At 44.6% G+C, this 26,777-nt stretch overlaps 1 protein-coding gene across 3 annotated transcripts in view; it reads right to left on the bottom strand.

Moving 5' to 3' along the window:
- Positions 1-1,056: 1,056 nt before the first annotated feature.
- Positions 1,057-26,777, bottom strand: part of Gmeb2 (glucocorticoid modulatory element binding protein 2) — a 40,894-nt gene continuing 15,173 nt past the window's right edge. For 2 of the 3 annotated variants that reach the window (XM_057781547.1, XM_057781548.1), the window contains exons 3-10: positions 18,956-19,053; positions 18,169-18,296; positions 10,587-10,690; positions 9,328-9,485; positions 5,347-5,418; positions 4,967-5,104; positions 4,616-4,738; positions 1,057-3,997 (exon numbers count right to left, since the gene is read on the bottom strand). In XM_057781547.1, the coding sequence (XP_057637530.1) occupies positions 3,357-3,997; positions 4,616-4,738; positions 4,967-5,104; positions 5,347-5,418; positions 9,328-9,485; positions 10,587-10,690; positions 18,169-18,296; positions 18,956-19,053 (1,462 nt within the window). In that variant the 3' untranslated portion in view covers positions 1,057-3,356. The remainder of the gene's footprint in view (positions 3,998-4,615; positions 4,739-4,966; positions 5,105-5,346; positions 5,419-9,327; positions 9,486-10,586; positions 10,691-18,168; positions 18,297-18,955; positions 19,054-26,777) is intronic. The other variant, XM_057781549.1, reaches the window with a different exon arrangement.

Raw genomic sequence — 26,777 nt, 5'->3', positions numbered from 1 at the left:
AAAGGTGGCCTAATTAACATGTGGCTGCTGACATCCTTCTCAGAGACAAAGAACAACAGGAACAGGCTTGGGGAGAAAGTAAGATTCTGTCTTGGACCCTTTAAATCGAAGGTGCCTGCAGATTTTCTGGGGGATTGTAGGTGGGCTGGAAACAGGTCTGTGAACTGCAGTGACAGGCAGGGACCATGACCCATCTATTGGTTCTATTGCAGTGGTGTATGCTCACTGGTAAACACTGAGTCTGTGCTTTGCCCAACTCTCACTAAGTGACAGGACATGGTACCTGCCTCTCTGCTCTGCCTCCTAGGGACCACAGTACCAAAGAGGGTAGCAGTCTGAAGAAGGATCTTGAGAAAGCTGAGCAAGGGAAGAACGTGGCTAGTTTCACTAAAAAGGTGCCTCCCCTACCCTCTAGAGAAGGTGCTTGGAAATCCAGCTTTGGGTCAAGATGAAGAAGAGTTACTCTAGCTTTATCCTCACCCTGTTCCATGTTCCTACATACCTGCCTTGACTTACAAGTAATGGATCTCTGTTGCTTCTGAGCCACCAAGTCTGCAAGGTCTGATGCAGTAACAGAAGGGCACACAGAGAGATGCCTAGCACCTACACTACGTATACCTGTACACTGAGCTGAACAAGGAAGCCAAATGGTACCTAGTGTAATTATTAAAAGTGTTTGAGCAGAGTGTGGTGATGGATACCTTTAATCCCATCCAAGGCAAGTGGAATCCCTTTGAGTTCCAAGCCAGCCTGGTCTACATAGTTCCAGAACAGCCAGGGCTATGTAGAGAGACCCTCTTTAAACAGACAAACAAAACAAAACAAAAAACGACCACCAACAAAAACAAAAATAATAACAAACAAAAAACTGTTTGACTTCAGGACTCTAGGAAGATTCCTTGGCCCTCGATGCCAATCACAGTTGGACTCAGTGGGCAGAGGTGCCTAAAGAGCCTGAAAAAAGCCAGCACTGTCACAAGGGGCATGTTTTTACAAGTTAAATTTAGTTTCTTCCATAGCTTTCATCGCAAGAGACAAACACACAAATTACAAAAGTGTTTTTATTTTAAATCAAAGTACCAAGCAGATACTTGCTTAACAACATACAAAGTAGAACTCAAGGAACTCAAACGTGCCCTTCCCTGCATGCCTCCTGGGCAGGCATAGGAAGGAGCTGCACCCTCTGCAAACCAAATCCTTCCTATTTCCTCAGAAAACCAAACTGAAAGCAGCCACAAGCACCCATGTTTGCATGTGGAGGGGAAGACCTTCCTTCCTGGATCCTGGATGGCCCAATGGGCGGGGAACGCAGCAATAGAGGAGTCAGTAGGAACCATAAGAGGCAAGAGCAAACAGGTGGTGGGCAATGGTCACTTCCTCCCCCAGAATTGTAAGCTCCATGCCGATGGGACTACTGGCCCTTCTCTGCCCTGCAGAACCCTCCCTGGCCTGCCGGGAACAGTCTTGGAGGGTGGGCTATGGACAGCCTCTGGGGACACTGGGAATGGGTTGTGTGAACTAATTCTGAAGCTGATTTGAGGATTATTTTTGTATGGCTCTAAAACGAATTTCACCTTCCAGTACCTCCATGTGCCAAAGGTCAAGGGCTGAAAAGGGTTTGCTCTTGCTCTTACGAAGAAAGAAAACTGACCCACATCCCAAAAAGAAGGTGGCACCTGGGACTTGTGCCAAGGAAAGGCTCTTGGTTCCCAGGGCAGAAGGTTTTATTTGTGACACTAATCTAGTCTGAGCTTGTAGAGCAGAGACTTCTGGACAGTACCCATCCTACTGGTCCTTCCAATACCCCTAGAATCACACTGCTGCATTTAACAGGACTTGTAACTCGAGGGAAAAAAAGTTTTTAAAAAGGGATATATACATAAACAGGTAAACATCTGCCAAAACCAGCCGATTCATGACCAAGTGAACAATGATGTAACTGAAGGAAAACAAGAGCTAGAACCTCAGTAGCTTGACATGGGGTGAGAGCAGGGGCAGGCAAGGCCCCAGTAACAGCAAAGGTGTAAAAGGATCTGGGCACTCAAGAGGGATGGGTGGCTGGACAGTGGTCCCTCCCTGCTGTGGGGCCTTTGAAAGGAAAGCCTTCAGTTGACGGAACAGGAGGTTCAAGAGGCACCTTAGGGCTATCCCAGGACATACCTTACCAAGAGGCCAAAACTCTGTTCCCTGAATTGTTTGGCTCCAAGGACTCTGACCTAAAGGATAGCCCTTTGCATGGAACCAACCACACCTGTAAAAACTGCCTGCAGACAGCCTTCCATGGAACATTCTGGATCCTATCTCCCAGCTGACCCACCCTCCAATTCTAAACAGCCTTCTCACACACCCAGGAGCTCTCAGGATAGAGACACTGAGTATTGACCAGAGAGGTCCTGCTCTACCTCCAGGGAAAATTTAGGGGTGCTACTATAGGGGGCTGTAAGTGCAGGCTGCACATAGGGAGTTATCTGAACTACCCCAAGTCTCAGGCATACCTCCATACAGATCCTCCAGAGCTTTGTCTCAGGGACAGACACTACCTAAGACCTCTAGCAGCGGCTAGGTGTGTGGACAGGTGCTCTGGGTACCTCCCAGAACTGACTCGGGAGCCTAGGCACTCAGCATTGTTTTGGTTGAAAACACTATAAATTTACTTTTTTCCTAGAAGCCTACTAAGCAATTCACTTAAAAACACAGCCCATGTGCAAAGGGGTCTAGAACATACCAGGTCCATGAGACCCCTTCACCACCTGAGTGCCTGTGGGGTAGGAAGGGGGCCTGACTCGGGTCTGCACTAAGCCCCAGAGCATGTTCCCACAGTGAAGGAACAAGGACACTGGCCATACTGAACCTACAGAGAACTGTGGGAAGAGACCAAATCCATAGGATCTATGGCTTCCACACTCGGGCATGCTGCCCAAGACCTGTGTCAATAATGGCCCAGCAGGCTCAGCCCCATTGGGGTGCAGGCACCCAGACCTGTGATCAGCTGGGCTCTGGAGCTGGCTCTGCAGCTGAACCAGAAGCACCCAGGCCTCCTCCTGGTCACTGACCCCCTGGTTCCTGCTCAAGGCCCAAAGTGTAAACAGGATTAATAAGCAACAGATGGAAAACAGTATTTCCCACGAAAAAAAGGGAGGAAGTTTAGAAGCTGAAGACTGATTTTCCAGGTTGCTGGCATCATTCCGCCCCCTTTTCTTCTCTTGATTCATCCGGCAATCCTCTCTTTGGTTCAGCCCATCAGACCTGCCTGTGCTGAGCCAGCCCTGTGGCCTGTGTCTGTAGTGGCCTCTGCCTGCAGTGGCCTGAGGAGAGGTAGCCAGCCCAACTTGGAAGGATCTTACCCTCCCTGCCAGCTACTTCTGCTCATGGTCATCCGCTACAGCAGCCACCTCAATAGTGGCTGTGTGTTCCTCAGGTCCAGTAGCAGCTGCTGTGGGCACTGTCATGATGGTGCTGCCTGCAGGTGAGGCCTGGGCCACATTCTGCAGGGTGGGTCCCAGGCCAGGCAGAGTGAGCAGCTGCAGTGGGCTGACCACCTTGAGTACTGTACTGCCATCCTGCATGGCAGCTGTGCTCAGAACTGTGAGGCTGGATGTGTCCGGATGGATCTCTACCGTGCTGGGGAAGGTCGAGCCAGAGGAGGCCAGGACTGTGTAGCCCCCAAGCAGTGGGGAGGCTGGTGAACTGGCTGGGGCAGCTTGAGGAGAACCCTTACCCAGGACAGTGGAGGGCAGTGTAGATACCACTTTGCTAAGTGGCATACTGGTCAGCTGGGACACAGGCATTCCTGGACCAAGAGCAATCTGTGCAGACTGTGTAAGCACCTGGGAAGCCATAGCAGCTGGTCCAGATGTAGCTCGTGCAAGGCGGGGCCGCTTCATAGGGGATGGCAGGGAGACTGGCGTCAGCGTCATGAGCACATTGCTGAGGTGCTGGGACTTGTGCTTCAGTTCCTTGGCACGGCGACGGTGCTCATCGCACTGCTGTTCCAGGGCTGCAGGGGACACACAGCGTCACCACAGGGACAGAGCAGACATGTACAATCAGTGAGCAGATCACAAACCAGCAGCAACCTGGAGGATAGAGGGCTGCTTGCCAAAGGAAAGGCTGGTACCAGTGGGTCCTTAATGGCCCTCAGGATGACCCAAGACCACAGTTCCAAAGTGGAAGTTCTAGAGGCCAGACCTTCCCTCAGCATCAAAGTGTTCTATTCAGTTCCATAGGAAAGTTGCTGTTGGGCAAAGCATCCAAATAAAAGGCCTATTTACACACTTACACACATGCAGGGCACACATTTAAGTAAGAACACCAGGGAAAACTTATTACTAATATACAAACACCATAGGACAATTCAGCTCTGGCTGGAGTAGGTGTTTTTTTCCATTCTCCTGTCTTTTCCTTTAAATTAAATAACTTGGCTCATCACAGAAAGGTCAGTAAAGAGTGACCTATGCTTTCTGTACTGGCAAGGTCTGGCCACAGCCACTGGAGTTTTACTGACTGTGTTCTTCTGACTTCTTGGTCTTCAAAAGAAAAGCTCACCTACATGGCTGTGTCTCTGACTAGAGAGGTGAGCCTATAGGCTCCCCAAACCCCATGCTGCTGCGCATACCTGCCAGGTCCCGGGCATACTGTTCCCGAGAGCGGTCCATCTGGCACTTATGGCTGGCCAGCACCTTCTTCACCAGATCCAGCATGCCAAAGTTTTGCACAATGTTGTTAAGGAGGACAGCATCTTAAAGAGACAATGCCAACACTTTAATAAAAATCTGGGATCTGCCCAGTTCCTCAACTCCAGTGCTGAGTTGGCTCCAGAGGAACCAGCCAGTGGGAGGAGCCAGCTCCACAGAAGTTTAGAATGAATACCAAAAGACTCTCCCACGGTCCTGTGTTCAGGTTCAGCATCCATCCCAGCTACATGGCAAGACCTGGGGGTAGCAGGAGGGCGAATAAGGCCCCTTACCTCGGAGTTGCAGGGGTGGGTCCTGTACTCGCTGCTGCAGGCCTTTCATGGTTTCCTCCAGCTCCTGTTGGAATTCCTGTATAACTTCATCAAGTAAGCCTGCATCCTTCAGTCCCCGCCAGAATGCAAATGTGTCATCTATGATGGAAAGAGAAGAGTCAAGTAAGTAGGAGACAAACTGATGTGTGGAGTAACTGCCAACAGGAAGTAGTAAAGGATATCACCTCAGGAGGCCAGCATATGAAGCACTGAGTTCCATATTACAGCCCAGAAGTCTAGGGGGTCAGTGGTAGGATACTGAGCCCAGCTAGGATCAGATCATGGGTAGACAGTTCCTCCCATAGGCCCACCTGTATAACTGAGAAGCTGAGGGAATATACCTCCAATGGCTGTGGTCCAGTCACCAGGGTCCTCACAGGTCTCTATGGTAATGGTAGCAGGTGAGCCATTCACTGCAGGTAAGGCAGAGGTGTGGGTGAGTAGCACTCTGTATCACAGCCCCCAGAACTTTGTCCTGATGACCCTCCCAAGGCTACATCTGAATCCTTCTTTCTCACCCATTTTCACAGAACTGAGGAGCACAATACACTAGTACTAATCAAAGTGCTTCTCTGCTGCACAGAACATTACAACATAGCCCATTTTTTTGTGGCTTCTTTTTTTAAAAATATTTATTTATTTATTATGTATACAATATTCTTTCTGTGTGTGTGCCTGAAGGCCAGAAGAGGGCACCAGACCTCATTACAGATGGTTGTGAGCCACCATGTGGTTGCTGGGAATTGAACTCAGGATCTTTGGAAGAGCAGGCAATGCTCTTAACCGCTGAGCCATCTCTCCAGCCCCCTAGTGAGTTTATTTTTAATCACAGATATCTTTAAACACATAAAGAAAGAATAGGAAAACAGCCTCTGAGCTATCATCCAACTTCAGCAGCTCCCAACAGTTTACCTCTCTGGTTCTACGTGCAAGCCCCTACAACTAAGCCTTGGGAAACTGGCAGGGGAGCTCTCTGCCTACCTGGTTTCTCTCCCTGCCCTTATTGGTCACCTTTACCTCTGGTCTAAATTTTACTGATACCATAATAATCCTAGAACTCATCATATTTCCAATTTTTTAATATTAAAAAGATAGATCATCGGGGGCTGGAGAAATGGCTCAGTGGTTAAGAGCACTGACTGCTCTTCCAGAGGTCGCGAGTTCAATTCCCAGCAACCACATGGTGGCTCACAACCATCTGTAATGAGATCTGGCGCCCTCTTCTGGCATGTGGGCATACATGGAGGCAGAATGCTGTATACATAATAAATAAATCTTTTTTTTTTTTAAATATTTATTTATTTATTATGTATACAATGTTCTGTCTGTGTGTATGCCTGCAGGCCAGAAGAGGGCACCAGACCTCATTACAGATGGTTGTGAGCCACCATGTGGTTGCTGGGAATTGAACTCAGGACCTTTGGAAGAGCAGGCAATGCTCTTAACCACTGAGCCATCTCTCCAGCCCCCAATAAATAAATCTTTAAAAAAAAAAAAAGATAGATCATCCATTCTAGTATATCCCCAAGTTCATTTCTGGCACTTACAAACCCAACTGTCCACAAAGTTTGCACTTAGAAGTTCTGGAGTTTCTGACCATGGCTTCATACATGCTCCTACCTTAGAAGCAGACATATACTTAAGAATATATGGAATTGCCGGGCGGTGGTGGCGCACGCCTTTAATCCCAGCACTTGGGAGGCAGAGGCAGGCGGATCTCTGTGAGTTCGAGACCAGCCTGGTCTACAAGAGCTAGTTCCAGGACAGGCTCCAAAACCACAGAGAAACCCTGTCTCGAAAAACCAAAAAAAAAAAAAAAAAAAAAAAAGAATATATGGAATTGTTGAGGAGGACAGCATCTTAAAGGGACAATGCCAAAACTTAGTAAGTTCCTGAACTCCAGTGCTGGGTTGGCTCCCGAGGGACCAGCCAATGGGAGGAGCCAGCTCCACAGAAGTTTAGAATGTATACCAGACTCTTCCACTGACAGCCCCCCTCAGCACAGTAGGGTCATCAATGTTGTAATGTTCCTGTATGCCTGAACAGGAACACCTCTCCCTAGCTATACAATATTCAAGCCAGTTAAAGACTCATACAAATTCTAAGCTAAAAAAAAAAAAAAAAAAAAAATTAAATCACCAGGAGAGCTAAATTTTAACCCCAGTTCTGCCTTTCCCAGGCATCACAGCCTTGATTAGAAGGTTCAGAGAGCCTACTTGCTCTGTTGGGAGATGGCACTCACGGTTCCTATTTGTCCTGGCCTGTCACCTAAAATCAGTGTCCTTTTTTTTTCCTTCAGGAACTGCTATGTATTGGCTATTTATTATAAAAGTTATTCTAGGGGGCTGGAGAGATGGCTCAGCTGGAGAGATGGTCTGCTCTTCCAAAGGTCCTGAGTTCAATTCCCAGCAACCACATGGTGGCTCAATGCGGTCTGGTGCCCTCTTCTGGCCTGCAGACATACACACAGACAGAATATTGTATACATAATAATAAATAAATAAATGTTTAAAAAAAGTTATTCTAAGAGCACTGACTACTCTTCCAGAGGTCCTGCGTTCAATTCCCAGCAACCACATGGTGGCTCTGTAATGAGATCTGGTGCCCTCTTCTGGCCTGCAGGAAGGATACTGCATACATAAATAAATGAATCTTTAAAAAAATTTTTTTAAAAGTTATTCTATACATTTTTCTTGCATGAGAACTACAAAATAATCCCATGAAATTGGCATTCTAGCTGGTTACCATCGCACTAAGGCTTGCAGGAATAAGCTAATAGGTGTTCTTCCTGTTATGATGGAGCTACACACAGATAAACACATCATCAGTTGGAAACACTACAAACTCCATAGTTGAGCCAACTCTAAGTGTACTTAAAACACCTTACTAGCGGGGAGGAGGAGAGAGGCAGGGAGGGGAGCAGAGAAAAATGTAGAGCTCAATAAATACCAATTAAAGAAAAACACCTCACTAGCCTCTATTGGGCTGTGACAGACTTTCATAAGGCAGCCAAGGCAGCCACCAAGACCTGGACCACTCACTCCCCACACTGCCTTTCATTCTGATGTGTCCTCAGAAGAGCGCTGTCCAGAAAGAAGCTAAGCAACAGACATCCTCGGATCATGGTAAATGAGCAAAGAGCCAACAAAGTAAGTCCCTATGACCCTAGGTGTCCCTGGGTTTCTCAAGAGGAGAATGCAGTACTGTCAGAAGAGCTGAATCCTAACCAATCTTGACCAGTTTGCAAAGAAGCATATTGAAAAGAGTAAGGCAGAACTCATAGGGCTTCACTCTCTTCTCCCAGCCCCAGATAAGGCTCTTCAATTAGTCTGGTTAAACAGCAAGGACATACATCCTTGATCACGTGGAAGTACATGCCAGCTTAACACTATAGAATGACAGTGAGGGACAGTAAGTGACAATAACAGAAAGACAACACAACCCAATTCCACCAGGTAACACAATAAGGAGCTCAGGACCCAACTTCATTCTCACCTCAGTTTACAAAATACCTCACTCAGAGCTGAACAGAATTTTAGAAATCTGCCAGGCATTGGTGGCACACACCTTTATCAACCCAGCACTCAGGAGACAGACACAGGAGGATCTCTGTGAGTTCAAGGCCAGCCTGGTCTACAAAGCTAGTTCCAGGGCAGTGGAGGCTACACAAAAAACTCTGTCTTGAAAAACCAAATAAATGAATAAATAAATAAATAAAAACAAAGAAGAGTCAATCTTTCTACAACTCTGAAAGATGGATATCAACCGAGAAGAATATCTTAAGTTATCACCCAAAATCCAAATAGCAGGAAAGACCAGTAAAAGGTCTGAAAAGTCACAGCACCAAAGAAAATGTATCTCCACTTCAGATAGGCCTTGAGTGACTGAGAACAGACATAGGGACACAAGTCAATCTTAACCATTCTTTATACTCTATATATGTGAATTACTATCTTAAAATAAAAATGACTGAAGATGCTTTAAGATTTCCCATTAGCAGCCAAGCAGTGGTAGTATATTCCTTTATTAATCCCAGTGCTCTTATGAGTTTAAGGCCAGCCTGGTTTATAGAGCGAGTTCCAGAACAGCCAAGGCTGCACAGAGAAACCCTGTTTTGAAAAACAAGCAAACGATTCCCTATTAGCAAACCCAACAAGTCTCCAGATGTGCTTTCAGGAAGGATACAAGGAGGGGCTGACCCCACACTGTAGGGCCTCTGTGGAAGGAGTGTTCTTGGAGAACAGACAAGATATACGGCACCCAGAGAGGGCTGGTCACCACAGCTGCAGTGCCCTGCGAGACTGGCAGCCTCTTGTACCTACCATCAGCTGCAGCTGGTGTGAGTGGGATGTACTCTGTGGATGTCGGGCTGCTCAGGGACACACGGGCCCCGGAGAGGTCAATCTTTGTGCTGCGACAGGTATTAGAGCAGACCTTGTCATGCTGGTAGAAGTCAAGCTCTCCAGAGTCCATGATCTTCCTGTGGAGAAGCCAGAGCAGTCCAGGTGAGAGCTAACTGAAAATACCTCATCTACCACTGTGATTAGACTGTCCAACCACAGGGCGTAGGTTCCAGCAGAGGTGCCGAGTGGGACTAGGCTCCTCTGCAGTAGGAAATGGGCTGCAGTCTTCGCTATGCACGAAGCTCAAATACAAATACAGTACAGGTGTCACAGCCACCCCAGGCCACCTACACAGCATTCTGTCCACAGGAAAGAGGGACAGCACTGGGACTGTGCACCTAGGGCAGACCCACAGCTAACAAAGGTGGTGAAGGATGAGTCACAGTGACTGAGTCCTGTGGCAGAGTTAAGAATCATTTCCAGGGGAAGCCTTGCCTTTGGAAGGACAGGAAAGGAGATCCCCAAACCTTAAAACATCTTCTAATAGCCACTTATTCTCACTTACTAGGGTCTTCCCTTCGAGGTACTACCTCTGACCTCTTTGAGGCCTTGGATCAAAATTCCATCAGTTTCAGTCAGCCTATCATGATCCATAAACGTAAGGCCAGAGGCTCCAGCTTCACTCGGCGGCCTTAACCAATCCCAACACACCTCTCTCAGCCTCTAGTCCCATCAGAGAAAACAGAGTGTTTCTCAGAGGTATATGGCTGAGAGTTATGGCAAAGCATTCAGAGCTGAGTACTCTGACACAAACAGTGCACCTAACTAGTGCTTAGGAACTGAGGTAGCTGGTTGATGGAACACCCTAGGAGAGCCTGCCAGTCTCCAAATAAACAGAAACGAGTATGGCTCTTAGGTCATAAAGTATGTGAGCCTGGCATATCCTAAGTACCTGTGCACTTCACAAGGAACTTTCATAAAAAGTAATAAAAAAGACAGAAGGGTACCATAAAGCACTGTGTAAAAAAATTAAACCTAAATATCTATGTACAAACAGCAGATTATATCCTTAATTTTTAATAGCAATACATTCAAAATACACATCCACCACCACGTAAAGAATTAGTGGAAATTAAAATAAAACTTAACCAAAATAATTCATCTCCAAAGATCTAAAACCAAGTGAAAAATAATGGCTGTGAACCCTCCGCATCATCTCAAGCTGGTCAGACGCCCACCTGAGCATGATGCCGTTCATCCGGATGGCTCTCTTCCAATCCTTCAAGGTAGATTTCCCTGCCAGGTGCACAAACTCCTTTGGGCTGATCACATGCTCATCGTACTAGAAAGAAACACAGAAGTACAGGACCTTCTCAGCCTGACACAGGTCTGGTGAAACTGTAGCACAGCCCATTCTCCCTTCTTCCTCCAGCCCGCACCAGGACTTCACAGGAAGGAATAACATGGCTCTACCAGGCACAGGCCTTAGTACAGAACACTTTGATACAGCGTGCCATGAGAATATGCCAGTGGCCAGTGGCCAGGGTGAAGGCTAGCTCTCTACCTGATATTTAGCATGCTGCAGCCATCACAAAAGTGTACTGTGAGCCAGATGAGGGGCCAGACCACAGCGGGAGAACGCTGGCAGTGTACTCTGCCACCAGGAACAGCAAGTCCCTTATACATTATTCCTTAAGTGATATGCACCTGTTATCACATCAGTAAACGTGATATTAATCAAGACATAAGCATATAGTCTGCCTATGATGCGAATGGTCCCTTGCCTGGATGGACCCACTAAGAAGCCACAGAAACGTAAGATGCAGGGTCCTGTCTTGCAGACTGCTCATACATATTCACCTCAAAGTCAGGAGAAACTACCCTCTTAACTCAACAGTGTTCTGGGGCTTGCTAGGGCAAAAAGCTTGAAAAGATAAAACATATACTATTCTTAAGCAAGCAACGGCTGGAACCATGGGATGAAAATAAAGCAGGACTCCAGAAACCAGTGCTTCTCAGAATCCTGTTTCTCAAGCTTAGATGACCTCTGCAGGTAGCATCGTCACAACTGTCGTGATCAATCAAAACTGCAATGGCCATCTGTATGGGAGTGACATGACTAATTCCCTGAGAACCACTGCAGCTTTTGTAATCCGGAGCAACAGAAAAGGACTCATTGTTGATCAGGGCAGAACTGTAAGACTACTGCAGCACCCAGCATCCATCCCTTTATTCTGCAATTACCTCTCCTCATCTGACCTGGCCTTCCTGGCCTGATCCTGCTCAAGTCCGACACTCAGTTCCAGAACCCTATTCTATTTGCTACACCTTTCCTTTCCTGCCCTCATGTGGGACGACGGCTCTCTCTATCCTTGTTTTCAGGAATAACTTTACAGTCATTTTCTCTTATCACAGAGAAGAGTCTCATACTATATAACCTCTGGCTTCTACCACACCGCCTTTAGGATTCTCCTGAGCAATCTTCCTCTGCTCTCTAGCCATTTTTATTTGGGGGACTTTTGTTTGTTTATTTGCTGGAGATACAGTCTTACTGTGCAGTCCTGACTGGCCAGGAAGTCTTTATGTAGACCAGGTTGACCTTGAACTCAGAATTCTACCTGTCTCTGCCTCCTGAGTGTGTGCTAGGATTAAATATATGCATCACCATGCCTGGCCCTTGTTTTGTGTTGGGGATTGAAACCAGGGCCTCTCATATGCTAGGCAAGTATTCTCCCACTGAGCTACATCCCCAACCTTCTAGTCATTTAACCTGTAATTCTGTTGCTTCACTATGATGCTTTCTATGGGACATTAATTTTTTTGATATAATTTCAATCTTACAGATTAATTGCAAGGGTATTCCAGGAAACACATTACACTTTATTGAGAATCACAGCTATTTCACTTGGCCCTTCTGCACCACTGCCATCCACACAGACATGTATATGCATGTCTTCTGGACTGGTGAGACCTTTGACTCCCCTTCCCCCTTTTTTGAGACAGGGTTTCTCTGTGTAGCCCTTGCTGTCCTGGAACTTACTTTGCAGACCAGGCTGGCCTCAAATTCAGAGATCTGCCTGCCTCTGCCTCCCAAGTGCTGGGACTAATGGTGTTCCCTACTAACCCTCAGCAAGACCCTTGACCCCACAGGACATAGACACAGACTGCCTAGGAACAAGGTACTCTGACACAATCATGACCCAGTTCCCCAGATCAGGAAATCATTGCATTATTAGTGTCCACATGTACCAACTGTCCCAATTACAGCCTTTCTCCCTGTGTTGTCCTGATCTAAGAATGCCCACAAGATTCATCAGAGACCTTCACAAAGCCACGTCCCAACCTGCCTTTACCTTCCTTTACCTTTGCATTTCTGAAGCATACAGGTCAGGCTTTTATTTGTTTTGTTTTTAATTTTATGTGTATGGCTGTTTTACCTGTATGTATGAATGTGTGCCCGTGCATGCCTGGTGCCCGAAGGAAGTTTGAAGAGGGCTTAGGATCCCTGCAACTGGAATTATGATGGTTACGAGATGCCATGTGGATGCTAGAAACTGAACTCAGATATATTAACTACTAAGTCAGTTTTGTTTTGTTTTTTTCTCTGGTGTGTGTGTGTGTGTGGGGGGGTGTTCAGGACAGGGTTTCTCTATGTAACAGCCCTGGCTGTCCTGGAACTTGTTTTATAGACCATACCGGCCTTGAACTCACAGAGATTCGCCTGCCTCTGCCTCTGGAACGCTAGGATTAGAGGAGTGTGCCACCACTGCCCAGCTGGTTTAGTTTTGTTTTTAAAGCACCCACTCACTTTTATTGCTTTTATGACAAAGCTGTCCCTCCACACGTCTGCACTGCCCTCTGACTCATGGCATTTACTTCAAGTAAATATACCAAAGGTGAAGAAAAGTGATGGGTAAGAGAACAACGCTTGAGGGTTAGGAGACACCAAATCCTTCACAAAGCAAACTTAAAAGCAACAATTTTGCCAAATGCTTCAGAGAATTTCCACAGTAGAAAAGGAGGTGGTCTTTAATTATATTTTACTTTCAGGCCCTGATGGATTTTGATATATGTGTCTATTGCCTGATCCATTTTTTTTAAATAAATTTATTTTACATTCCAGCATCAGTTTCACCTCTCTCCTTCCTCCTTCCTCTCCGTCTCTCCTCTCCATCCCCTCTCTGTTCCCACCTCCAATCTACTCTTCCTCCATTTCTATTTAGAAAAGGGCAGGTCTCCCATAAATATCAAGAAAACGTGGCGTATCAAGCTGCAGTAAGACTAAACACTTCCCCATTGCTTTGGTTATTTTAAAGTCAGGGTTTCACTGTGTAGCTCTGGCTGGCCAAGAACTTGCTATGCAGGCCAGTCTGACCGTGAACTCACAGCGATTCACCTGTTTCTGTCTCCACGTGCTAGGATTAAAGCCATGCACCATGATGCCTGGCCCTGCAGGTTAGGTATTTTATTATAGTTCTGTCTCCTAATTTGTGTTTGAAGTTTTTCTCAGGAGTAAAGTTAGACTATGAGTTTTGGGCAGGAATGCCTAGGGTTTCCTGCCCATGGGTTTTATCAGTTCAGTGGTTGCCTACCCCAGGAATTCTAATCTACCTTGACAGTTGCTTATCCCAAAGTCAAGGATATAGACAACGGCCCCTAAACAGGTAAGCATCTCAAAGCTTCTTCACGGCAGCTACATCACCCTGTGTCAGTGTGTAATCTAGGAGGGATGCTCTGACTGCCCTTCACTCCACTAAGCAGCTAGCTTACACCCACTGGAGAGTCCTAGCCCACCACCCATTCCATTATCATTAGTAGACAGACTCATGCAAACCGCACTTCTCTCTACGCACACACCTAATATAAGCAAGTGTACCTGATATAAGAAAAACTACATGAAATGCATTGTAATAAACTTTATTTCCCAGGCATTAAGCCATTGCTGAGGACTCAGTAGGCCCTTCAAGCCCCATTCTTCCTCTAATGGTCTGTCCTGTCTCTTTAAGAGACAAGCCCCGCCCACTCCCCCCAAGGCAGGTAGGAGATCTCTCCTTTTCTCTCCCCACTTTCTCTCAGTGTCTCTCTCTGCTTTTCCCCCATCTCTCCTTCTCCCCTTTTCCCTTACCCCTCCATAACCCACTAAATAATACCCACATCCTCTGTATGGCGAGCCTACCATCTTAGTCTCTCACCCACCATGCGGCTCCCTGCCTGGGACTGGCTGCCCACTGTCACCACCCGGGAACCTGCAGTGTTTCTGCCACTGCACCCCTCAGGGACCTGCAGCGTTTTACTAAACCATAACACTTCCTAATACTCTATCCCAATTTCTGCCTGTCATTTCTTGTAGTACCTTCCACAGACTATTCTACAGAGGAAAAGAAATTGTGTTGCATGTGCACTATCCATATCCTACACTCTTGAACTCACTGTTGGTACAAGTAATAGCTTCCTATTAGCACTGAGTTATATCTACAGGAAAATTTACAGAAAAATGAAGGAGGACCCTTACTACTGTCCAAGGGATCACTGATGAATAGAACCAAAGCAAACAAGAATTTTTTTTTGGTGTGTGTGTATGTGTTTCTACACATGTATGGAGACCATATGTGGTTTGAATGAGAATAACCACCACAGGCTCATATATTAGAATATTTAGACCCCAGTTGGTGGGACTGTTTGGTAAGGATTAGGAGATTTGGCCTGTTGGAGAAGGTGTGTCACCGGGGGTGAGGTTTAATGTTTCAGAAGTTCACACCATTCCACTAGCTTTCTCTCTCTCTGCCTCATACTTGATGTAGGATTCCCCTCTGTATGCTGTGAATATCACTGGTTAATAAAGAAGCTGTTTAGGGCAGAACAGAGGTAGGCAGGGAAAACTAAACTGAATGCTGGGACAAAGGCGGAGTCAGTGAGATGCCATGTTGCCGCTGAAGGGGACAGAGTAGTCAGAACCTCACTGGTAGGCCACAAACATCATGGTAAATATAAATTAATAGAAATGGGTTAATTTAAGAGCTAAGAGTGAGCTAGAAATATGCATAAGGTAATAGGCCAAACAGTGATTTAAATAACATAGTTTCTGTGTAATTATTTCATGTTCTGAGCTGCCAGGAACGAACAAGTCACCTCCTACAACACATACCTGTAGTTCAGGATGTAAGTAAGCTCTCAGCTACTGCTCCAGTGCCAGGTCTTCCCACCTGCTGCCATGCTCCCCACCATTATGACCATGGACTCTCACCCTCCAGAACCATGAGCCCCAGTAAATTCTTTACTTTATAAGTTGCTTTGGTCATGGTGTCTCTTCACAGCAACAAAATAAAAGTAATTAAGACATTTACCAAACCCGAACCTCACCAATTTGAAGACTAGATAGCCTGAAAGTTCCACTGCCTCTGTCTTGGGAAGACAGTATACACCATGATGCTTTTGTTTGTTTGTTTGTTTGAGACAGGGGTTCTCTATGTAGTCCTAGATGTCTTAAAACTCACTTTGTAGATGGAGCTGGCCTTGAACTCACAGAGATCTGCCTGCCTTTGCCTGCTGAGTGCTAGGATTAAAGGCATGTGCCACCACTGCCCAGTTAAAAGCGTTTTTTTGGGGGGGATATTTTTTAAATTATAAATTACAACATTTCTCCATTCCCTTTCCTCCCACTAAATTCTCCCACATAACCTTCCTTGCTCTCCTTCAAATTCATGGCCTCTTTTTCCACTAATTGTTTGTTTGTATGTGTGTGTATGTATAGAATTTCTAAATATAACCTGTTCAGTCCAAATAATGTTACTGGTACGTGTTTTCAAGGCTGACTATTTGGCACTGGATAGCCAACTGGGGTGCTCTTCCCTGGAGAAGACCACCTCTTCCACTCCCGGGTCTCCTCAGTTGCCTACAGTTCTTTGTAGGGTTGAGGCTTCGAGGATTTTCTCCATCCAGTTAGGCATGCTCATTGATGTCATCCCTGTTCAGCTAATATTGCAACAGTCACGGTGAGACTTTATGGGCGTAGCTTCTGATATTACTAGGAGACACAATTTCATAGAAAACTCACTGAGGACTCTAGAGATTTTAAGTAAGACCCTCTTGCATGCATAGCAAGCTCTTTACTAACTGAGCCATCTTCCTCACACAGATGATGTTTTTATTTGTTTGGTTTTTAAGACATACTGGAAATTGAAACTAGGGTCCTTTGGTTGCTAGACAAAATGTGTGTGTGTGTGTGTGTGTGTGTATGAGAAGGGGGAGGGAGGGAACATGTTTACATGCATATGCACTGAGTTATATTCCCAGCCCTATGGTAAAGGAATTTAACAAGAAATTTGCCTGGAATAACACTGGAGGTGAACATCCAGAAAACAAATGAAATAATTCAGTTACAGCACAAGAACTTCTGCCAGCTGTTTGGCAGAGACTGAACTTGCTAACGATGATCAGCTGAAGGCTCACAGATTTTAGAACAGTGATTCTCAACCTGTGGTCACACCCCTTTGGAAGTCAACCAATCCTTTCACAGGGGTTGCATTATCAGATATCCTGCATATCAGATATTTATAGTATGATTTATAACAGTAGCAAAATTATAGTTATAATATAGTAGCAATAAAAACAATTTTATGGTTGGGGTCACCACAACATGAAGAACTATAGTAAAAGGTCGCAGCATTAGGAAGGTTGAGAATCACTGCTTTAGATGCTTGTAGTTCATGAAAGCTTAAATAAAGATTTCCTTATAAGGCATAGAATTTCCATTCTGTCCCCTTGACACAAATTTAAAAGCATCATAGCTTGTATCATAATCACATGGAGTCTGCTTTTTAACTTAGTATAACATGTTTATGCAATAACTGAAGAGAAGGGAAGCTTTATCTTATTCATGTATTGGTACTTATTTCTGTCATCATGCAAGGATTAAACTCAAAGCCTTGTACATGTTAAACAGGTGATAGCCACTGAGCTCTAACTTGCTATTATCTAACATCAGATTACTCCAGGGGACCCTTTCTGTTCATCTGGGAATTCTTCAGTCTTTCAAAGGATGTGTTACAGTCTCCGCCTCCTCATGAAGCCGCCAGCCTCCTTTCAGACAAACATGTCATACTTTTTCTCCTGCTTCCATCTGTCACTTTCTTATATCTATGAGCTGAGTTTGGGTAGTTTTTGGTTCTATCCTCCAGTTCACTAATCATGTCTTCAGCTATGTCTAATCTCTGAAACCAATCATCCAAATATATAGTTTTAATTCTATTCATTTCTAGCTAATTATTTTTTGTCAAATTTGCTCAGGCTTTACACACGTTCAGGCTTATCTTTTATTACTTGAGATAAATTTAAAACAATTATTTGGTGTTAGGAGATGGCTCAATTGGTGAAGTGCTTCCCACACGAACATAAAGGATCTGTTTGATTCCCAGCATCAACATAAAAAGCCAGGTACAGAGCATACCTCAGTCTGTCAAACAAGGCTATTTGAAACTCAGAGGCCATTGCTTCCACCAAATACCTAGCAGAAATAAGTGCATTTAATATAAATAAGAAAAATTACATGAAATAAACTACAGTAAACTTCTCCTTCAAATTAGGTATGTCTTCTCATCAACCTGTCTCTTTTGCTTCACCTCAGCAGAAATTAAATTACTTTGCTGGAGGCTTTTCCTCACTGTGCTCATGGGTCCCAGAGGTTATCTGCTGTGCCTCCTCTGTCTCCCCAGACCCATGAGACTCAGCCTCCAGAGGAGTGTCCTGCATAGGCCGCTGCCACCCCCAACCCCCAAGCAGGAGGAAGTGCAGGTAAAGGTGTGCGCCTCACCTGACCCTCACCTGAACACATTTCACATTGATGCCAGGGCACACAAACTTCCTCCAAATGAGGTTAGCTCTGCTGTCTCCGCAAGTGATGGGGTACACAATTTCAGCCTCTAAGTTCTCCCCCTCTTCAGCCATCTTCACTTCTCACAGACACATGGACAAGAAAAAGTAGAAACAGAAAATCAGTTACAAACTTTCCAAAGCACTTCCTGCAAATGTGGAAAGTAGCTGTCAACCTGAAACCAAACTGACATCCAAGAAGGCCTGAAAGAGAGTCCAGATGCAGGGGTACCCATCAATCCCATGGAGAATTTCAGATAAATCCACAAAAATAACTAAACTACTTATCAGCAACTATTAACCACAATATTAATATAAGGTCATTAAACAATGACCAGTTGAAGAGCCATGTTAGAAGACAAAATTAAAGTATAGTTGAAACACTGCTAGGGAAGCAAGTCTTAGGTCTCCCAACTCAGGCCCCATAGGTAATAAAACAAAAGAAACGGAGAGAAGGCAGTGGCAAGACAACAAAATACCAAAGAGGAGAAAGCTGCAAGACTTGAGGTGGACTCTTTCTTTTTTCTACCAGTGGCTGGTAGTAGTTCTCATTTAAGATACAATGTGCCCTCCCTCTTAAGAAGACCTGTGACCTGGTCTCTTATATGTTAGGAAACAGCCCAGACAAGGGCATAGCTAGCTCTGGCTATTACCTCGATGGTGGAACAGTCAGGTCCTCGCAACAGCAGAAGGCAGGCTTCCCACCTAATACAGTTTCCCAGCCAATACCATTTCCTACCTAACACTGCTTCCTTGAGCTGTGAAGAGGCTGTGAAGGCTGCAGCAGCTGCAGCAGCTGCATTTTCTGTTTCCATGTTATCTTCTGTCAAGTCACCCCTGGTAGACAGAGAAAAAGAACATCAGAATGACCAAGTACACAGTTTGCAGTCCCTGGCACACCTAGAGTGTAGAAGGATGAGTCTCATTGCTGACAAAACAATTATAATTTCCTATCTATATTCAGAAATTGTGGTGGCTATGCAGTCAGAGAAGAAAGCATAAGTGCCTACGTCCCCCTCAGGAGAAAATGTAGCCTGCATTCTCTGCTCCATGTTTGCCTTCCACAGGTGCCCAGACAAGTGTCCATGGACAAAGCCAATGTGAGGAACTTACAGAAGCAACAATGTTCATATGGGAACTCAAAACCATTATTTCTTTAATTAATAATGTTTTCTGTTTCCAATATTATAATTTCATACTGTTACACAAAGTTGCTAAAAATATACATTTTATATAGTTTTAGAGCTCAAACCCAGGCCACCAAGCATACTAAGCAAATGTTCTACAGAGCCATATTCTCAGAAAATACAAAAGTTTTGAAAGAGGAAAAAAATTTATCTTCGTTAACCCATATCTCAAACCAAAATAAATTATGAGCAAACTAAAAGGAAAGGCAAAAGGTGAAACCCTATAGTATGGAATTTTTTAAAAAAGAAGATGATTAATAGTAGTAGTTATAAAATGGTCAAGGTTCTTTCTTATATACAAAATCCAGAATCACAAAAAAAGGATACCGTTGGATTAAAAATAAAACTATTTGGGGATGGGATGCATCTCAGCTGGTAGACTGCCTACCTAGCATGCACGAAGTCCCCGATTTGATTTCCCAGTACCATATAAAATGGGCATGGTGGTACACGCCTGTATTACCAGAAGGCAGAATAATCAGAAGTTCAAGGTCATACTTAGAAATACAGTAAGCTTGAGGCCATCCTTGGCTACAAAAGATCCTATTTCGGGGGCAGAGAGATGGCTCAGTGGTTAAGGGCACTGTCTGCTCTTCCAGAGAACCTGGGTTCAATTCTCAGTACCCATAAGGCAGTTCACAACTTTCTGTAACTCTAGTTCTAGGGGACCTGCTGACACCCTCACACAGTCATACGTTCAGACAAAACAACGATGCCCATAAAATAAACAAATAAATAAATAAATAAAAGAAACCTCCAAAATGTAGGGGGGAAAAGAGATCCTATTTTAAAATAAACAAACAAAAATAGAAGCTGGGGCTAGTGAGATAGCTCAGCAGTTATTGCCAAACTTGACAGCCTCAGATCAAATGTGGAAGTTCTCTGACTTCTTATGTGTAAATACACACACGCGCGCGCACACACACACAAACACACACTTATCATTTCAATACTCAAGAGCAGAAACAGGGGGATTACTACCAGTTCCAGACAAGCCTGGTCCACCTTAGCTCTTCCCAGGCCAGTTAGGGCTACATAGCCAAGACCCTACCTCAAACTTCCTCCAAAATTTAAAATATAAGTAAATAAATAAAATTAGGAGATAGAGAGATGGCTCAATGGTTAAGAGAACTTGTTGCTTTTACAGAGGACCTTGATCCATCCCAGCACCCACATGGTGGCTCACAACTACCTGTTACTCCAGTTCCAGGGGCTCCAATACCCTCTCTGACCTTTATGAGTACCAAACGAATGGCACACTTTAATACATGCAGGTGAACACATATACACACACAATAAAAAGGTAAAAATCTGTCTTGGCTGGCCTTGTACTCACAGGGATCTACCTTCCTCTGTCTCCCAAGTGCTGGAATTAAAGGCATATGTCACCATATTCTGTCCCAAAATAAATATATAAAATTACCAGTAAAGGCACTTGTTATGCAAGCTTGATGCCCGAGATCAATCCCGAGAACCCAGGTCAAAGCAGAAGACCAACTACTCAGAGTTTCTCTCTGAGTTCCACACACAAACACCACGGCACACATAATAAATTAAAAACAAAACAACAAAAAGACCCTTTTAGCAGGGGGCAAAACAGCATGAGCGACTTTATAAAAGAGGAAACACATGAATAGTTGGAGGACAGTCCAAGGTCCAAGACCAGAGCCATGAGAAACCTGTGAGGAGACTGCTTCCAATTCCTAAGAAACGCGAATAAGGATATGGTGAGAACTGACATGCTCAGTAGTAGAGTGCTTACCTAGTGTTATCAAGGGCCTGGGTTCAATCTCCAGCACTGGGAGAAAAAAAAGATGAGTGAGAAACCACTTTCATCTGATGGAGGAAAGTCATTGGCTAATAAAGAAACTGCCTTGGCCCATCTGATAGGGCAGAATTTAGATAGGTGGAGTAAACAGAATAGAATGCTGGGAGGAAGAGGAAGTGAGTTCAGACTCGACAGCTCTGCTCTCTGGAGCAGACGCCATGCACCATGCTCCCCTCTCCCCGGCAGATGCAATGAAGCTCTGACCCAGGATGGACGTAGGCTAGAATCTTCCCGGTAAGCGCTCCTTGGGGTGCTACATACATGAACAGAAATGGGCCAAGCAGTGTTTAAAAGAATAGAGTTTGTGTGTCGTTATTTTGGGGCATAAGCTAGCCAGGCAACCATGAGCCGGGCTGTGGGAAGAGGCCCGCAGCTCCCTACTACAGATGGCGCCCACGTGGATAACTGCATCCACAGAAAGCCTGAGAAAGCTTGGGAAAGAATAGAGTAAAGCGGTTTTCTTGGTAGCAGCAATTTCTCGGGTCTGCTCTGCTTGCTAGAGGCAAGCAAGTGCTCTCATCTAAGAGAGGCTTCCTGACTCAGCTTCAGCTGTGAAACCTTGCAGCTCATTTAAGAGGTCCTACCACGAAATACTTAAAACGGTGTTGGTGAAAAGCTGAAGGCATGCTTTTCGGTTTTCAGCCATAGCAGGAAAAAAATTGTGCTGTTTTAAAATGCCGGCTTTCTGGGCCATCCTGCCAGGGCAAACTCTGACTGTTTGAGGCAGGAGGGCTGACTACAGAGAGAGGAGTTGAATGTTGTCTGTGGATATAGTATTGCAGCTTGTTTGCTGGCAAGGACCTTGAAACGCCACAGAGTTGTGATAAACTTGGTAACAGCGGCTATCTCCGCCATGAGGCTGGAAAGCTAAGGAATGGCACGGCTTTCGTCCTACTGATATTGCTTGGTAAATTAAAGACTCATGTGGTCAGAAAAAGAGAGAGAGATATACAGTAAAGAGAGATTCAAAGACAAAGAAAACTTTAAATGATTTACAGTGTACTTAAAAATATATGCAGGCTAAATGTTAAAGTTCTTAAAAAAAATAAGGAAGAAAGAGAGTAGTTGGGTGTGGTAGTACACACCTTTAATCCCAACACTTGGAGGCAGAGGGAGATTGACCTCTGTGACTTCAAGGTGTGGTAGCACACGCCTTTAATCCCCGATGCCTGGGAGGCAGAGACAGACAGATCTCTGAGAGTTCAAGGACAGCCTGGTCTAAAGAGTTATTCCAGGACAAAGATATACAGGAAATATAAAACAAAAGTAAAAATAAACAAAATAGAGTTAAAATAAAGCCGCACAAAGATGGAAAGTACACAGAAAATCTTGATACTGTATGCTATTATGCTCTCTTTGAATTGTTTGAATGCTGAGAAAAGAGCAACAGCTGCTAAAAGATATTTGTTTATAAATGCTGTTGAACTAATCCAAGATAGGTATTTTCAAAATACCTTGACTTCAGAATTTGGATCTAAGGATATGATACTTTGGAAAAGAGTTTCTTCTTTTGTTTTCACAGAGGATGAGACACTGTGGATTGCTTCTTCGATCCCAATATGGTATGATAGACCACGCCCTCCTGAAGGGTTGCTGTGAACACCCTTAAAAAATTGCTTCGCTCAACTGCCAACTGAGATGAAATTAGCAGACAGGTTATCCCATAAAAGACCCGAATAACAGCGCCCCCATTCAGCAGGAAGCAGTTTGGAGAGAAAAAACTGCGCCCATGTTCCCATATATTGTTTATAAATGTTCTTTTACATTTAAAGGGAGAGATAATATAGATGTGAATAATTTGCATTGATATGAATCTTGGTTTACTGATATTAATTTAAGGTCAATTTTATTATATGTATATGTATTTCTGATATTGATAAAGTATTGTGATTGTGTAGTTCACTTAAAAATGTAATGTATGTAGGTTGTTAATGGATAATTATCAATAATAGTCAAGTTTGTAGTCATGTTAGATTTTCTAGATGTACATAGATATATTTTAGATAGGCATTCTTCATATCTTTCAAAGATTATAAAATAGGGCATTTTAAGTGTTTTAATAACTTAGGGTTTTTCATGACAATGAGACACTCTGCACCTGGCAGCACCAATCTACTTCAAGAAGAAGATGGGCATCGAAGAGGATCCTTATGGAGTTTGATAGCCATTTGGGCAAGAAACTGCTCTTGCCTGGACTATTGCATAAACTGGACACAAAGAACCCGCAGAGAGAGGACTACTGAACTTGCCTAAAGGTGAGATGATCTTTCGGGATTCCTGATTCATGAAGGACTCTGCGAGACATTCTGTTGGACACAGCAGATAGTGACTGAACTGCCTTTGAAATTTCCTGCTTCACGGAAATGTCTCTGGATACTATGGACCTTTAGGCCAAAGATGGATGCCCCAACGGTACAGAGGAACTTTGGGTGACTGTCCAGGCAGTGAGATGTCTCTGTCATTTCTAGAGTTTGAAAGTTGCTTATTTTTTGTTTGCTTAGGTAATATTATATCCTTCTGGAGTCTTTGATAGAGTTGAAGAATAGATAGATAGTTATAGTTTTCTTTAGTTATGATAAAGATAAAATAGATGTAAATATTGTAACTGTAATTCTTACTTGATAACTGTTTTGCTATATGTAATTTTGCTATGTTAGAGCCTTTCCTTTTTGTTTAAACAGAAAAAGGGGAAATGATGGAGGAAAGTCATTGGCTAATAAAGAAACTGCCTTGGCCCATCTGATAGGGCAGAATTTAGATAGGTGGAGTAAACAGAATAGAATGCTGGGAGGAAGAGGAAGTGAGCTCAGACTCGACAGCTCTGCTCTCTGGAGCAGACGCCATGCACCATGCTCCCCTCTCCCCGGCAGATGCAATGAAGCTCTGACCCAGGATGGACGTAGGCTAGAATCTTCCCGGTAAGCGCTCCTTGGGGTGCTACATACATGAACAGAAATGGGCCAAGCAGTGTTTAAAAGAATAGAGTTTGTGTGTCGTTATTTTGGGGCATAAGCTAGCCAGGCAACCATGAGCCGGGCTGTGGGAAGAGGCCCGCAGCTCCCTACTACATTCATCTAGATGGGCCAAAGATGGAAGTATCTACCACCAGGATATTTGTGGGAGAAGCTTGATAATACAGGTGCGAAACAGCAGCATTCCGGCATAGCTAGAGAACCCCAAGAGGGCACACATCACGGTTTAGACATAACATAGCTTGCCCAAAAGGTTTGTGTTGAAAGCTTAGTTCCCGATAGAGCAATATTCAGAGCTAGAGCTTTTGGGGAAGTGACTGGATCATAAAGGCCCTGACTTTATCAATAAATTAATCACTTGATGGATGATAATAGGATATTATTGAGAGGTGATAGAAAGAAAAGATGGAGTCTAAAGGAAGTAGATCACTGGGAGTGTGCTTTGGAAGGACATACCTTGTCCCTGGCTCTTCCTTCCATTTTCTGTCTCCTAGCTGTCCTGAGATGAGCATCTGTGCCCTTCATCTCCATTCACCACACCCTTCTACTTCCCCATGGCCTAGGAACAATGAAGCCAACTATCAGGCTCTGAAACCGCTTTACCAACAGGTCTCTGTCATCCACAGCTGCTTGCACAGTTGTAGGTTTCTTTAGCCTGTGGCTAGATAGTCTTCTAGTCTACAAAATGTCCACAATTACTACACAAGAAATAGGCAATTTTCTAGGCAAGTCTGCAGTTCATCAGAGGTCAGGGCTTGGCCCAGACTAGGGATCCCTCAGTGACCCAGAGGTTAAGAACTGCTGCTCTTCTAGTGGACCTGGGCTCAATCCCAAGCCCCCACATGGCGGTTTACAGCTGTCTGTAGCTCCAGTTCCATGGGATTCAACACCGTCTCCTGGCAACACACTCAAAAGGCACAGACAAACATGTAGGCTAGACACCCATACAAACAAAAAATAATTAAGAAGGTCTCTAGGAGGTAAGGAAAACAAAGGTAGTGTGAGGCACGGATGATCCCTGAGAACAACGGAGAAGGCCTAAGGGCGGGGCACCAACACGTGGCAGGCCCTGGAAAGGATGTCTACAGTAGTGAATGCAGTGTGGATAACAAGTGTGGCTTGAGAACTCTCAGACCTGCCATACATCCCTAGAGAGGACAATACTCCTTGTCTCAGAGGAGAGGAGGAGTACAGGAAGGAGGCTATTCAGGGTTAAAGCATGGGCTACTCACTGCAGAGAAGAGGGAGCCTGGAACCCACAGCTGGGTCCTACCTGACACATTCGCCCACTGTGAGTACACACAGCCCCACACAGCTTCCAGCCTGACTGCTCCCCTCACTGGATTTATGTACCAGGAGCTCCACCCAAGCATCTCAGAAGCTCATAAAACAGTGTCCAGAGGGCTCAGCCGCACCTCCCTGTGGAATACCTGATGTTGTTGTTTCACTGCTTCCCAATCACCAAGACTTATTTTGCCTTGAACCAGGTCAGAAATGGGAGTTAAACAGAAACACAAACTGGGAACAAGTTTTATTTTTAATTAACTAATTAATTATTTTGTTTTTAGTTTTTGAAAACAGAGCTTCTCTGTATAGCCTTGGCTGTTCTGGAACTCACTCTGTAAACCAGGCTGGCCTCGAAATCACAGAGATCCGTCTGCCTCTGCCTCTGCCTCCCGAGTGCTTGGATTAAAAACATGCAGTATCACCATCTGGCTTGGAATCTGCCTTTTGAGACATTAAGAATGGCTCTAAATCAGGCACTGTGGTGCACACCATTAGTCTCAGCACTCAGGAGGCAGAGGCAGGTCTGATGTACATAAATAGTCCAGCCAGGACTTCTTAAAGCAGTGATTCTCAACCTTCTTGATACTGAGATCCTTTAATACCGTTACTCATGCTGTAGTGACCCCCAAGCATAAAATTGTTTTCAGTGCTATTTAATTACTGTAATTTTGCAACTTTTATTAATAATAATGTAAATATCTGATAAACAGGTTGATAATGCAACCCCTGTGAAAAGGCCAATCAAGCCCCAAAGGGGTCACAACCCACAGGTTGAGAGTCACAGATTTAAAGAGACTCTGTCTCAAAAACAACAACAACAATAACAACAACAAGAAGGAATGACTTTGATATAAACAGTAATATTAAATGGGAACACCCAGACTCCAGAAAGTCTGCAGGAACTTGGAAAGGAAGCTATCATCCTCAGCCAGAACTCTGGACAAAGCAGAGGACAATGACAGAACCAGATGTACACCCTGTCCAAAACAAACTCTTACAAGAAAGGAAGTCAGATGTGGGGGAAAGAGACCCTGAAACCCCTTGCTGTGTCATTTAGGAGAGACTATAGCTACCAACTTGGGAGTCAGTAGAAAACTCATACAAGGACATTAGCAATGACCGAGGAAACCAGAGTGAAGATCGAGGGTAGAAATCCTCCATGGGTGTAGTATAGACCTCTGCAGTGCAGCCTGTACACTTATCTCTCCAACTCTCAGCAAAGAGGTGAATAAATTGGCATTTCTATTCATATATCACATAAAAAATATACTTTCCCAAACATGTGAA

This window comes from Chionomys nivalis, chromosome 9, assembly GCF_950005125.1.
Source record: "Chionomys nivalis chromosome 9, mChiNiv1.1, whole genome shotgun sequence".
Lineage (NCBI taxonomy): Eukaryota > Metazoa > Chordata > Mammalia > Rodentia > Cricetidae > Chionomys > Chionomys nivalis.
The sequence above is the reverse complement of the archived record's forward strand: the minus strand, read 5'-3'. Positions and strand labels throughout refer to the sequence as shown.